Below are 15,483 nucleotides of genomic sequence, written 5' to 3' on the forward strand. Positions count from 1 at the left end.
TTCCTGGTTGCTTATCAAGAGTGCGTATGTGTGTGTGTATGTATGCGTGTGTGTGCAGCTAGTGTGCGTTATGCTCTCAAAGTGAGTCCGTCATGGGAGTGTGTACGTTCATTCGTCAGTTTTATATGCTGCTTGTTAAATATTTATTTGACCTTCTTTGTACCCTGCAAATGTTGAACAAGCAACTGCATATTATTCCCATTCTTAATAAACAGAATTTTTTGAATGTACAATAACGATTCTAAGTAAAAATATCATAAATTATTATAAATTCTAGATAAATTTTATTTCAAATTCGTCAACTGTAAAAAATATCACAAATTATTATAAATTTTACCTACATTTTATTTATCTTATTAATTCTGTTTTTCTCTTAATTACAGAGTATTGTATATTCGATTTCTATTCACAACCTTTATCTCAACATTTTATTTATACGTTCTCGCTTGACATCTGCTGCTGCTCTTTGCCATTTTGAAGCATTTTAAATTTTGTTTGTGCATTTTTTAATTAGCCAAAATTAAAATTTTAATGGCGATCTTTTTCTAGCCATATAACTGATGCTGGCGCCCCGAAGGCATAAACAGCTTCAAGCACTTTAAAGCCGCACTTACTTAGCTGCTGAATTGAGTTTTTGGTACCAGAAAACACTGTTCATTTCCCCCCTAACTTAATTAGCTTGAGAAGGAGACGGGGCGCACAGCTGCCTGTCTGCTTTCCCATCTACTGGCTACAATTAATTTAGCAAATATTTTCCATTTGACGTGTTTCGTTCTCGGGCGAAAACTTAAAACATTTGCCCTAATTGCAAACATTGAGTAACAAATTTATGAGCCAAAGTGATGATGAAATGAGGAACGAAAAAAGCGTACCGGAATATAAAAATTAGTTGGCTAATTGCAGTTTTTAGATTTTCAATTAAAATACGTTAAATATTTATTTAAAAAAGCCCACGGTGAGTAAATATTCAACTTGGATCTCACGTACGAACAAGGCCAATGGGGGGTATTGCAATGGATTAACGTGACTTGCTATTTGTATAAAACACTGTGTGCAAAACTCGTTGAGTCGTTGAGGGAATGTTAACTGGATTCTGAACGGATGCTATACCATGCTATGCCATGTTACACAATCAAGTCTGGCGGGGATGGAGATGGAGGCGAAAAACACGCCGTGTGGGAGTTCAACAAAAGTTTAATTGAATTTCTGTCACCCGACAAAAAGGTGCTGACGTCAAATGGTCTACGGACTACGGTCTACCCCTGATAGAGTTGTTGTTATGATAACCAAAATGGAACATTATTATACCAAGAAGAGCTCACACTTCTTTGGCAATAAATAAAAGCTTTAAACTACAGTTTTGTAAATTTAAAATCGTTCAATTGATGTGTTATCTGTGTGGCATTTTGCCATGTTGCAACTTCCTTCGAGTGTAACAAATGTTTCCAGCACACACACACACACATGATCTATCCATACAAATTGCGCACACTTTGTGTGTCTCGTGTGTGTGGACACACACTGTGCTTTGCAAATTCTTATTCATAGTTTCCGCTTTTTGACTCATCATCGAGTTGCCATTGAAGCTCTCAACGTGTGTGTAGTCTTTATCTATTCAGCAATCAGTTGGACGTATCCATCAGATTTATTTCCATTCCATGTGTGTGTGATACCTTTCAAGGCATTCACTTTCAGACTTTTTCGATTAGATAATGTAGAACATATTGATTAAGTGCTCATTACGTCAAATATGGGTGAACTTCTCTTAAATTGATTGCAATCTTGTAGTCCTTGAATCTTATTTTCAGTGCTTTAAAACTAGTACTTTAATATTGATTATTTTAAGCGTCTTAAAAGTATAAGTAGATGCAGTTGCACTCTCCGCTGAATATTTTCAAATAGATAAACGGATTCGCATTTGGAAGGAAGTGTGAACTTTGCCAGCAGCAGCAGCAATCATGACTAAAATTTATGTTGACAACGCGTGCTGGGCAAGTCGCCAGTGTGGTTAAAGCGATGGAAGTGGGTGCCACATATTTCCCGCTGCAACACCCACTACGGGCGAACCAAAAATGAAATGACCAAAGCGAACGCAGCGCACAAAACTTGCCATCAAATACCGTGCGCTTATTAATGGGTCATGTGTGCGGTGGTAAAGTTTGTCCAACTGAGGTTTTACTTCTAGTACTAGAGCACTTCGTCTTGTTGCCCCCGTTGTGCCTCGGTCCTTTAAACTTTTGCTGCAAAGTTTGTATTCAAAAGTTTTTACTTCTCCCAGCAGCAGCACAACTTGACACCAGACTCCCCTAAGAACTTCGTCCACACAGGCGAAAAGTGTGAGGCGTGTGTATATCCCTTTGCGATACAGGTAGTAGTTCATATTTGGTAATTTCCCTGGCACAAATTATGAGACGTTCATTTGCATATTTACACCTAACAGCAGACAGCAACAACATTAACACGGTGAGAGCAACAGCAATAGCAAACGCAAAGGCAAACTGTATATTGAATGCGCGATTCGTAAAATTTGCATAAAGCACTTTCCACTGAAGGCGCTACAAATGTATAAATCATTGTCGCCCATTCCCGTTCCCATTCCCATTCTCATACTCATAATCATCATCATTGGCTTCAGCCGATTCACACGGCGTATGCGTCATAAATGCCAAATGTCCTCACTCGCTTGTTCGTTCGCTCACTCTCTCTGTGAGGTTGGCTTTCAATCACAATATCGCGTGTTGTTGCTACCGAAAATTTTCAGAATTCATGTCAAGCATTCAAATTGAAATTTCAATCTGTTGTGTTAGTAATTGGCAAAAATGGACGTTGGATTTGGATTTGAGTTGAGTTGAGCTAAGGGATTTCGGCTTATAAATTCTGTTTTTGCCAAACGTTCAAGGAAATGAAGTCAATGCCAACATTACGTATACGCAGTGCAATCGTTTCGGCCTATAGGAAATTAAGTGGCTGCTCATTGTCAATGGAAAAGTCAGCACTTAATGGCCATGTTGTTCATATTGATTAATAGTCTTAGCCAGAGGGGGACAAATGACTGTACGCGAATTTAAATTAAAGTGAAACACAAACAGAAAACGCAGAATTTTATTTAAACATAAGACAAAATAACAAGATCCCTCGGGTAATGAAAGCTCTCTAAAGCTATGCTAATGTGTATATTAGTAATTTCACTGGAGTTCTGACCTTTTGAAAATAGAAACCAAATCACGATAGACGAACTTTTAATCACACGCTTCGTCGTTTTAATAAATTAGATTAATATGAAATATTGTCATTTGGCTAAGTAATTTTATTAAATATATACAAATCCTTTTTTCAGCTTACTTTCAAACTGAATACACAAATCAAGGTATCTTCTGCAAGGTCAAGCAAGCCAAATAAATATTTTAACTCAAAATGCAGTCAAGTGCGTAAATATAGACAACTGAACAGTAAACAGAAACAACGACGGCTTTGTAAACAAAAACCGAAACTGGGTCTCCTCCAACTAAATACGGCAAATACTGAGCTCGATTGTTGCCTCTGTCGCTGCTCCGCTCCCGTTGACCTGAGAGTAATTAAAACTGGGTCCAAACTGAAAACTCAACCAACGGCGGAAGTTGTTAAAAATGCGCCGCCCTTCCGTAACAATACACATCCTGTGGGGCCGCAGCTTGAGTGCGTTGGACTATAGGTTTTTTTTGGTCACTCTATAGCAGTGCACAAAACCAGTAAAAGGGCTGGATAAGAGAACGTACAAAAAACGCTTTAAAATGGTAGGGCCAAAAGGCCGACAATAATTGGAACAGTCCCGCGACATGCGTTGGCTTTGTAATATGTGTCAACGCTTTGGGTTTGCCGCAGTTGCAGCTGCATTGTTAAAGGTGAAATCTCTTTTGCACCACTTTCAAAAAGGAAAACCCTTGCAAATAGAATGACAACAATTGCAGATGTTTTACACTGTGTAATGCAGTCAAAAGCTCTCAGAACAGTGTTTTTCAGCACAATTGAGTTTTAAAAATGTTGTCGAACTGCGTTGAAGTGCATCTTACACTTGGCCCACAAAACTATGCTATAGTTTTTTATAATGTGTTTAAATACGAGTCAACAAATTTGCGCATTGTTAACAATTACAATTACTGTGCTCTGCATTTTGTGCAGCCAACATTTTTGGCACAGCTGGTGCTTTAGTTGAACCGCAGGTAAGCGTGTGCGCATAAATTTCGAAACAATTAAATTGCGCAATTGTTGGCTGTCAGTTGTTTTCAGTGCTTGTTACAGTGTATCCGCCGCTGCAGTTGGTCGCGTGTTCAGCGCCATTTTGTTCGGCATGACATTTTCGCACCTAACAAAACTACACTCACAGCAACAACAGCGACGAGCGATAACAACAGCTGATCGCTGGCATTCCAGAGCTGTGTTCATATCGGGTGGCAGACATGTGGCAAATGTGGCACCTGCACGCATCCTGTGCAACACAACACAATGTTGGCTGGCTGGTTCGTGTCCTCGCTAAAAATCGTCGCACGACAATTTGCATGCAATTTTCAAACGCACCAACAACAACAACAACAACAACCACAACATAAACTAAAATAACAACAACAATAAACAAACAAACGTTTAGTTTCGTTTTTTTCTTTTTCGTGTACGCCATTATAAATAACAAACAACAAGAATTGTTTATAATTACACATTAGCGGATAAATTATTGCACATGCCACAATGTTTGTGTTTGTGTTTTGTGTGGAGGCGTGCACTGCGAGGGTGGTTTGGAGACACACATATTCATACACATGCACACATAGTTTGCGCTTTGCCAAGTCATTGCCAATGGCCGCTTCATGTCTGCTATCCTCGCTCGATGTACTATACTTATGTGTGTGTGTGTGTGTGTGAGTGCAATGATTGTGTGCATGTCGGGCGCCTTTTTGTAATTGATGTTGTTATGGCCTCTTTTTTATGATGTGTAATATGGCGCTAAAGTGTTGTCATTATCGCCGATTACTATGGCGATTATTCAATTATTTTTATACGCACAGTTTATATTGCATCCAATAGCATTGTTGCTTTCAGTTTTAGAACTTAAAGCTTAGGAAATGCATTATTACTCATGAACACTAACTCATTCAGCAATTTAAATTTATAACATAACATTTTAACTTTGTGCAGGAAATGTACTATATGTCCCAGGCGGGAATCATCTCGACACCATAAAATATATATATTCTTGAACAGCGTCAAGAGCCGAGACGATCTAGCCATGTCCGTCTGTATGTGTGCCAATATGCTTAAAATATCCTTTAGTCGAGCATACTTGACTATAGCTTTCTTACTTGTTTTAATATACATATTCCAATCAAAGAACTAGATTCTCAGATTGCAGCATGCATCACTTGTGATTTTCGTCTATAGACACAATTTAATGCCTCAATTGAATGATTGCAAGCACAATCAATTAGTTGCAATCAAATGAAAATCGATTTTTACTATTGGCAACGAAATGGATTGTTTTGTTGTCGACTTAACCTTGCACTTGAGAAAGACAAAGGTTAGGAAACAAGTCCAACATTAGCTACATTTGAATTGGTAATTTTGCAGAATTTATAGCACAAGAATCAGGTAGGAAATTAAAGCTATGTTCGATTCAATAGGCATAAGTATTGCTTGCTAATTACATTTCAATGAGCTCGAAGACCTTTTAAATTCAACAACTGAAACGTGACGCTGATTAGCAATGCCTACAATTACAAATAACAACAATAGTAATGTGTATGTTAAGACATGGTTCACACACGCATTTTCACACATCGACACGCACCAGCCATAAACACGTACGCCACATTTATGAAAGATTAAAATGGCTTTTCAGATTGAAACATAGACGATGCCTCCGCTGTCTTCTGCGATGCTGCTCCGCCTCTTGCACCCGATTAGCTTGTTGCTCTCAGAGTTTAACAAATTTGATGTGCCAACAACATACACACTATATCAATAAAATCATAACAATTGCAGTTGCCCTCAACGCATACTCAACCCAGCAGGCAGCCCATTTGGCGCACAAGACGAAGTTGGACGAAGTGCAGCAACAATTCTAATGCTAGTTGCGTTCCAAGAAAATGAGTGCAAAATACACACAGATGCCTTTTGTGGCTGGTTGGCTTTGGTTATTGGCCACAATGCGAGTATAAATGTAACCGTAACTGTAGTCGTTTTAGACTACTTGGCAGAGGACATACTACGTATACGTAATGTTAACATAAGACCAAGGAAACTATGTAGAATAAATTATTGAATTATTAGAAGTGAGAAAATATGAAAATGGTTTCTTTATAAAATAGGAATGCAAAATTTGTACTTAAGTTGATACCAAAAGAGAGCAGAGAAAGGAATACGAGTAAATGTCAAAAATCAACAAAAGTATCTAAAATAAGATTTCGTTCTAAATAAATCAGCAGACACTATATCTGTGATTTGATTAAAAAGATTTGAGAAGCAATAACAAAATTCTACTAAATCTAATTATCTACTTAACACTACAAAATGGAATCAATTGAATGAATGCAATTTGGATAATTGATTATTTGAATTCTAGCCAATTGGAAAGGACAATAAGAACAACAACACACAATAAAAAAGGACGCTACAAAACGACATATGCAAGGTGGAAGGAACTATTTATTTATTTTGAATAGAATTGATGTAATGGGAAAGTCTACTAGGATTGAAATTATGTAGGCATGTTGTTGGTTATGTATACGTAGGAATTATTTGATTATTTGTGTCAGTGGTGAGCAGCTTTGGAGCTTACCTTGTGGCTGTCAGGCAGGCAAACGCTTTTATTGGTGTCTGAAACCTGCAATATAAAAGAAAAACCAGAAAAGAAAATGTCGCCACTGGTAAAAATGTTTCATTGCTCTCAATGTTTTAATGGTCGGTTTGAGGTTTTTATTTTACGTTTCTTTTTTTTTTTTGGAATTCGGCAATCAATATGGAATTGCCGAATTGTAGTTTATTTGTTTGTTATGGTTGGACCAGGTGTTATTCTCTCTATGCGAAACTACATTGGTTGCACAGTTGCTATGCATAGTTAGATGTATATAATATGTAATATGCAGTATAGTTATACGTATGTATTGTGGATAATATGTGGAGAACGATAAGAAGACAAAACTATATATAAATGGCCGACCACTTTTGAGGAATGCTTTTATTTGGGTGTAAAAAGAGTATTTGTTATTGTTATTTTGGCATCAAATGTATGAATTATTCAATATGGGTATTTACAAAATGCACAAATATACGAAAACATGTTTTAATTTGTTAGAAATTCATAGTTCGTTGTGTATTTACAGGGTATTCAGACACACAAGCAAACGGGGGTTAAGTAGTTGAGATATGCTTAGTGGACGTTTATTGATAGAGAGAAAGAGACAGAGAAAGAGAGAATTCATTTCATAACTAAATAAATAAACGCAAGTCAAGCATCGACTATGATTGAGTTTTGTTCAATGCAGTTTGAGTTTAATTTTATTGCAATTAATTTGTGAGCACTTAGAACACGACAAGCGCCAATTCAATTCCAATTTGCATCGATTCGCTGCACTTTTTGCCAATTTATTCAATTTTATATTTATAAACACTAAAGACAACAACCGGTACAATGTACAAAACATTGGCTACGTCGACTACTTGTAAAGCAATAAATATAATAAAATACTCGATTGCAATTTTATGTTAAAAATGTTGATGTAAAATGCAAGCATGTTTGTGGCCAACAGGAAAACAATAATATTTAATTAATTAATTAATTGCGACCCAAACCAATATGTTTAAGCATGACCACTGGCACCCACACACACACGCACACACACACAGCCAAGTATATGCGCAAAACGCTAATGAAAATCAAACATACAGATACGTTTTATTATTTATATTACATTTTAAAAATAAATAAACAAGTGTGTTAGCCCAGCAGCCTGAAAAAGTTATACAGAGTGAAACGATAAAACGTCGTTTTTTTCTCGCTCGATAAATATAATAATTGTGCGCATAAATTTAGCTACTTTGAATCCTTTGTGACATTAAAATTTTTGGTTGCATACATTACGGATCCTCTCTAAAGGGGGAAATCGGGAGGAAAAGCCAACAACTAAGACTAGACTACATAGAATTATAAGACTAATTACACACACATACATATATATATATATATATAGAATGTCACTGGAATTTATTATTTAAATGAGCTGCTTAAATCTAACAATTATTGACAACACCAACAGACATATAAAATCAACATATGACACAGTTAGGATACACAATAATAACGAACAAGAAGAGGCATGTGAGGGTATGAGTTGATATATTGTTTAGTGTATTAGTTTGTGTCCATTTATTTGTATAAATTAATAACCCTTGACTGTAATTGTTCAGCAAGCGATTAAACCCGTGGGCGCATAGGTCGTATGCGTAATATTGTTTACATTAGAATACATATCAATAATTATATGCCAATTAGTAATAGATATTATGCGGCTGATGATACACACGAAACCGATGTTTATTGAATCAAAATTAAAGTGGCAGTTAAAATTATTTTTGGCATGATAAAAAGACACCAAGCTCTGCTCTCTTGCTGAAGTAACCGCAAACAGCTTATGGTAAAATTATCTTTAGTTAATCTGCCTTAAGTCGGACATTTTTAAACTAGTGCACTAGAATGATTTTCTCACTTTTACTGTCGGCTCTTTAAAGCGGAAACACATTTGGCACCTTTTCTGCTGACAGTTGTGCGTCTACCCTAATTACTCGTAGGCAAAAAAAAAAAAAAAGAAAATGTAAACCCTTAGCCAAGAGTTGCGCGGTCTCGGATGGCAAACAAATTCCTGGCACCAAAATGTCAACAAGCATCTCTCAAGCTCTTGTCTGAAAAGGCTAATGAGAGAAGCTCATGAAGCGGAAATGCCTGAGGTATACTCGTAATTAGGAGCATAACTTGTACTCAGCAGACTCAGACAGACTTCGCATATTATGGGAATCACGCAACTGAAAAATTTATGAGCATTATAAAAATTCATACGGCATTTGCCGCTTATACATACATATGTATGTATGTATGTTCCTAAGTCCCATGGAAAAGTGAGAATTGCGCATTTGTGTGAGCGAAAGCTAATTATATAAATTATAATTAGATTAATATTTCAATAAATGCGATTGCACATTTGGATAAGCGGCTTCCAAAAGATGAGAGCCTCTTGATAAGAAAATTTCATTTCGACAACTTTTTTCTGGCTGGCATATTTTCTGCATTTGCATTTGGCGAAAACGTCGGAAAACTCTTGCCTAAACGCGGATGTAAAATGTTTGGCAAATTGTCAAACAAAAAGAATTTTTAATTTCCTGCCTTAAATTGCATGCAAATACAATATGCGAGCGAGTGCTCTACACACACATAATAATGGAAATTCTCTACTCTTCTCAGCAGATCCGACAACTGCCCCGATTTGTGGTAATAGATAAAATATAAATATTGGTGTTGTCTACACGTCGCAGTCAAGAGAGCTGGAAGGGGGCTTAGTTGCGGTTAGGGTATTCACATGTTAATGTTTATTCGATATTCGAGTTAAATGTGTCGGATTCAAACTACAAAAGGTACGATTACGAATGCTGAGGATGAATGAGGTTATTGGTATAAATATAATAAATATTATGGAGAGGTTAAATGCATATGTTGGTTATAAATATAGAGGTATAAATAAATTAAGTAGCTCTACTTTTTTATTTACGACTTTCAATTGCTCCCACGCTTAAACCATACTAGTGAAGTTGTTTTTTTCCATTTGACCAGAGTATTGTCGCTTACCTGCAACGAAAAAAATATAAAATACAAATTAAATCAATTTCATTTATTTATAGCCACATGCAAATAGAAAAACATTTAATTAAATACATTTATGAATATTTAGCTATTAAATTCCACCGGGAATTTTCAAACACAAACAAAAAAAAACTATTTTTTATGTTTGCTTCACATTTGATTGTTGTTTCATTTTCCTTTCGCGCTCTATCCAATTGAAACGTGTATGTGTTTGTTTTATCGCACAATTGTGGCGATTTTCCAACGCTTGGTATTAAAAATATACGCATTGCTTTAAATCGATTTACCGTAAAGAGAGAAAAGTCTCCACTCCGTGGGGTCTCATTGCCAACTGATGTGTGGATGCTTAAAAGTGTATCAATATTTTTTCACATTTAGTTCACGAAAAAATGTTGTATAGAGGTGATAGGATTTAAAGGTGAGTTAACTTTTACTAGTAAAAATTGACAAAACTCTGAATCGTGTATTTTAATCAATATTTTAGTACAAAACGAGTAAGACAGCAAAAGTTGATTGATAATCAAAAATAGTGCGGTCTTATTCTTTTAATATACCAAATCAATAAACCGCAAAAAAAACTTTAAATTTACCGAAGGCTACATTCAAAATATATTATATATTTACAATATACCGTAGAATACTAAAAATATATCAGATTGTCAGACAAAGCAAATAATTCCCGACCTTTAAATGTTTCACTACTCTAATTGTGAACTTCAATGAAATTCGATAAGTATTGTAGTTGAATAACTAAAGCCCAGCAGAATATCGTGATTAATATTAAAAAATATTTTTAGAGACTGTACTCTTTTAAATTCAGTTTGGAATCTGTAAAGATTACTAACAGAAAAAACCAATAAACTTGGGTTATAGACATTTCTCTGTTATTGCGCACTTTTTTTTTTTTTTGTTTATCTTTTGCGCAATTTGACAACTCTGTCAGCTCATAGTGTACTGAAAAAAACACCCTTTTTTTGTTTGCCAGAGTTTTTGCGTTTCATTTAAGCTTAACGCTCAAATCTGACACCAACTGGCGCAGATTGGACTATCGTCAATATATGCTACTATATATACAGCAGTAGGAACGAAGATATGAGAGTACCCAGAGACTGTGAACTTTTCAATGCCTCCATATAGAGATATGACGAATTATGATTGACAGTATTCGTACATGTATTTTTGTTATTGTTGATTTTGATGCTTGCCTCTGAGGTTGACTGGTTGCGCGGTTATTGTTATTGTTGTTATTTCCATTGCAACCATAAACTGCATTTTAATTGCATGCATTCGTTTTGTTATTTCAGTTTGCTTGCAATTTGCCTGCCTTGTTGTAGTTAACCTTGAGGGCCCCCGCCCCACATAAATCGTCGGCTCGAAAAATATCTTTGCGCTTGGCCCGCATTATTCTGTCGGAGTTACCCACACTCGTGCACTCGTTTGACACACAGTTGAATATGTAAAATATTTATCCATTTGTCGACAAAAGTGGCAAATGGAATACAGATTTATAATTGCGCACATATAAAATAAAACCAAAAGCTGCTTAAAGCATTCATCGCTTTGGTTTGGTTTCGGCTGGTTTTCATTTTTGGTCAGGTTTGGTTAGAATTACACTTCCTGCACTGCTCGAAAAAGGAATTCGATTCGGTGTATTTAATTTGCACATATTAATATGTCCAACGAAGAGTTTTTAAAAGGCAACAGGTTTATTTCTCAGTGAAGAAGTCATTTCGAGAATGCACAAAACACCTCGATTAATTTTGTTCAGTGTGGCGTGTTTCATTCATTTATGTTTAATGATTAACTCGATGCGAAACTCTGGTCAACGCTCGATATGCATACATAATTTTCTTAGCGGCTTTTCATCGATTTTGTGCAGTTTAACGAGGACAACGATGGACGACGGCAGGCAGCCCAGCCATCAGATGACTGTTTTATGGTATCATTTAATATGCGTTAATTATGCCATTTATGGCCGAAACCATGTCGTGTGCATTGTGTGTATCGCATATGTGTTAAATTGATGTCGTTAAGAGGTCTCATCAATTTTTAAATGATGTGGTTTTAGCAACATTGACGTTCAGCTCTATTGAACTGGGCTTTACATTTGGCACCCAAGTCAAATTAAATTTGAGTTGACAGTTCCTACTACATGCGCATACGACATACAAAAAGTCAACACCCTTAGGTTGAATTATAAATTCATGTATGTGTAACGAAGACCACATCATGTCCAGCAACAAATAATACAATGGGAAAAAAGTATCAGGTTTACGCCTATTAATTTGTCACACAACTAACATAAAAAATAACGATAAAAGACAAAAATGGACACCAAATGGGCACAACTCTGATAGACCAAAGTGTGGCGCAGGACAAAAACCGTAAAAACAATAAAATGGAAGAAAAAAGAACATTCTTGGATAAAAAGTTTCAAATTGTTGTGACCAGGACGACTGTTGCAACTTTTATTTTTAACAGCAAAGTGGCAATAAGGCGCAAAACAAAAAAGTGAGAATCGGCACAATTTATATGTAAATCTAATGCTCGATTTAAATCGATAAGATATGTTTGCGAATTGTGAAAAGTGCAAAATAAAACTGTCAGCAAAGCAAAGAGAATAAATTATACGTCACTTATTTCAGGATTAAGTTGAAGGACATATCATAAGACCGGTGTTATGTGCAATTAAATTTTTCAAATAGATTTATCTGGATACATTTCTTTTGCAACATGTTGCGCCATAGCTTAGTAATAAGACTTCTTTTTATAGTATCAAAGGAAGAGACACACACACACAAATACACACCCCTCAGTAGTAAAAGGCAAGCGAAAAAGTGATACGAATCAACTTCTTGGCATGTATAAAATTTCATGCAGTTGGCAGTTACGAACGACCATACGAAACTTGTCAGTTACAAAATGCAGAGCACGACTAACAGCAACAACGCAGTCGCAAACATATCACAATACACAACAATAACAAATAACAAACAATCAGAATCGTAATAGAAATTGGACTTATCGCAGCAGACACCCACCCTCTATCCTAGTTTAGTAGTAGAAATGTGTGTGTGTGTGTTCCTTATATAAACGTAAATGTATCTGCATGTGTGTATATGTGTGTGTGTTTGTAGTAGATATAGTCTAGTTTTGGGCAACGCTTTTACGCTGTCCCTTTTGGCAAAAGCAACTTTATCCAATGCCGAAATCTTACCAATGCGAAATAGTTTCAGTTCTTACATATCGACAAGCTGGCAAAGGCGCCGGAATTAGCATAACTTTTGATACCCTATAAAAACTTGAAAGTTTTGTTATAAAAACAGGTGAGATATTTTCATTGAAATGGATTCAGCGATTCTCATAATATTCAGAATAATTATATGGTTACTTTCTAGGTCTTAGCTTAGAGTATTGCAAAGTCGTTCAAGTACTTCGCTTTGCTCTCATTTCATTTCGTGGGGCAAAAGAAAAAAGGAAATGGAGGTTGCATGAGTGTATTTGCGTCAGTATGTGTGTGTATGTGTGAGTGTGTGTGTGTGTTTGTTTGTGCGGGTGTACGATGTGCGAGCCGTAACGAATTGCCCTTGTGCTAAGGCTATGTCCGTGTGTGTGTGTATGTGTGTGTGTGTATGTGTGTGTGTGTATGTGTGTGTGTGTATGTGTGTGTGTGTCAGTATGTGTATTTCAGCTAGAGAATCAACGAAATGCCAGTCCAAGTAAGAGCAAAAAAGTTGAGCAGAGTCAACCGCAGGCAGCGAGCCTTTTGAGACGACGAACAGGGACGGAGACGAGGAGAGACGTGGACGGTGTGAAACGTAGTTAAGGGGAGAAGCGCAACTTTTTAGCTATTAGTGTGGCAAGCACACTCACATCTCGTACAAAGAGAAAGGGTTGCACACACACACACACCGATACACACACGGACACATCGCTGTAGTACACACAAACACTCAGGGAAAAATGGGCCGCATTTTCGTTTACTGTAAATATAATATTTTATTGTACAATAAATACAAAAATGGCGCGCTACTTCGCCTTGGCCAAAAACGGATTCATAACATGAAATTGCTTTTCATGATGGCACAAAAGCAAAAGCCTTCCCCCCTCACACTCACACTCTCACATGACTGAGCTTATGTGTATGGGCCAAAAGGGATAGCGATGACGTTGTTGTTGTTGTTGTTCTTGGCTTCGTTACTTTGTAGGCTCTGTTCTTGTTAGATATTCGGCTCATGTTAATGGTTAGATATGTGTCTGCATATAAGGAAATTTCATAACTATTACATTTCAAAAACTGCAGTCATAATGAAAATGTGTTTTCATTATAGTATTGCGCCGCCTTCGCTAACAACCTCTCCCCCCTCTCCCTCTCCCAGCCCCCTCACATTTTTGTCGAGGATAATAAGAAATGTGAGAGCAATGAAAGAGTTTATTTCATGCTAAGGAAGCCAAAACGGTGCTGGAGAAACCCTATTCCTGAAATGTTGAATTGTGAAAGTCGAGACTGTTTCTAATTAGAGTTGGATAAACCTTGTTAAAGCAAATAGTTGCTGATTAAATTTGCAAATGACTAACCAATATTTCTATTTAGGTGCAATTTAAAAGTGAAATGAAAACAAATTCATTGTGTATTTGCTGTGGAAAAATATCAATATTCATTATGTAAAATTTCATATGGTATTCATATATTTCCCCATATTTATTTATTTACTCTTACTGATTGCATGCTACCAAAAATAAAATTCGGGTCAAAATCAAAAAATTCCCTCGGGTTGTTTGTGTCAAATTTGGGAGTAAACAAAACGTGTTAAAAATTGTAAATATTTGCAAATATGCCAAAAGCCGTCAGAGTCTCGATTCATAGAATGCCAGAGGCCACAGTTTACGCTAGATCAAATAAGTAAGTTGAATACTGAATACTCAAATAAATTAAATTTCCATACGCATTCAAATTGATCAGTTTTTAAATACATAAATCAAGAGTTCTCTTTATGAATTCAGACAAAGAGCTATACGCTTTAGTGTACTAAATTTAGAAGATATTTATAAATTTCGAATAATTTGTAGTCAAATGAAATATTTGTCTTTAACTAAAATGAAATGAAATTTTTCAAATTTCAAAATATAGTAATTTTGTATTTTCTTAAATATCTTTGAGAAGTATATTTTGTATACGTAAAACGAAACGAAAAGCAACTTTCATTTTCGTCATCAACGATGTGAATAACTTTTTTGTGCGTTTCACATCGCAATTAAAACATGAAAGCAACAACAGCAATAACAATTGCAACTGTGTTTGTAAGATATCAACTTGCTCTATTTTGTGAACGTTACGCTCTTTAGACCTGGGCAAACTGTTGTTGCACAGTTAACTAAAAAAACAACAACAATGGTTAACGCTTTGCTTTTTAATTGACTGTTTGCGGTTGTCATTGTTGCTGACTGGTTGCAGCAACACTTTTTATGAGACTTAAACGCTTTTAATTAATATCGTTACACCCAAATGCACATAACAACAACAGGAGGAGGTGCCCCGTTAAATCATTAATTGAAATTTAATTATAAGCAACGCATGTGTAAAAGAAAATTGTCTTGTGAAA

The 15,483-nt window shown here is 36.0% G+C and overlaps 1 protein-coding gene across 10 annotated transcripts in view; it reads right to left on the reverse strand.

The window, feature by feature from the left end:
* The window catches only part of LOC117575649 (poly(U)-binding-splicing factor PUF60-B), a 131,662-nt gene that overhangs the window by 36,776 nt on the left and 79,403 nt on the right, over positions 1-15,483 (reverse strand). For 6 of the 10 annotated variants that reach the window (XM_052007803.1, XM_052007801.1, XM_052007798.1 and 3 more), the window contains one exon: positions 6,809-6,853. The exons of the other annotated variants lie outside the window; for them this stretch is intronic. In XM_052007803.1, coding sequence (XP_051863763.1) covers positions 6,809-6,853 — 45 coding nt within the window. The remainder of the gene's footprint in view (positions 1-6,808; positions 6,854-15,483) is intronic. 10 annotated transcript variants of the gene reach the window in all.

This window comes from Drosophila albomicans, chromosome 2R, assembly GCF_009650485.2.
Source record: "Drosophila albomicans strain 15112-1751.03 chromosome 2R, ASM965048v2, whole genome shotgun sequence".
Taxonomy (NCBI): Eukaryota; Metazoa; Arthropoda; class Insecta; order Diptera; family Drosophilidae; genus Drosophila; species Drosophila albomicans.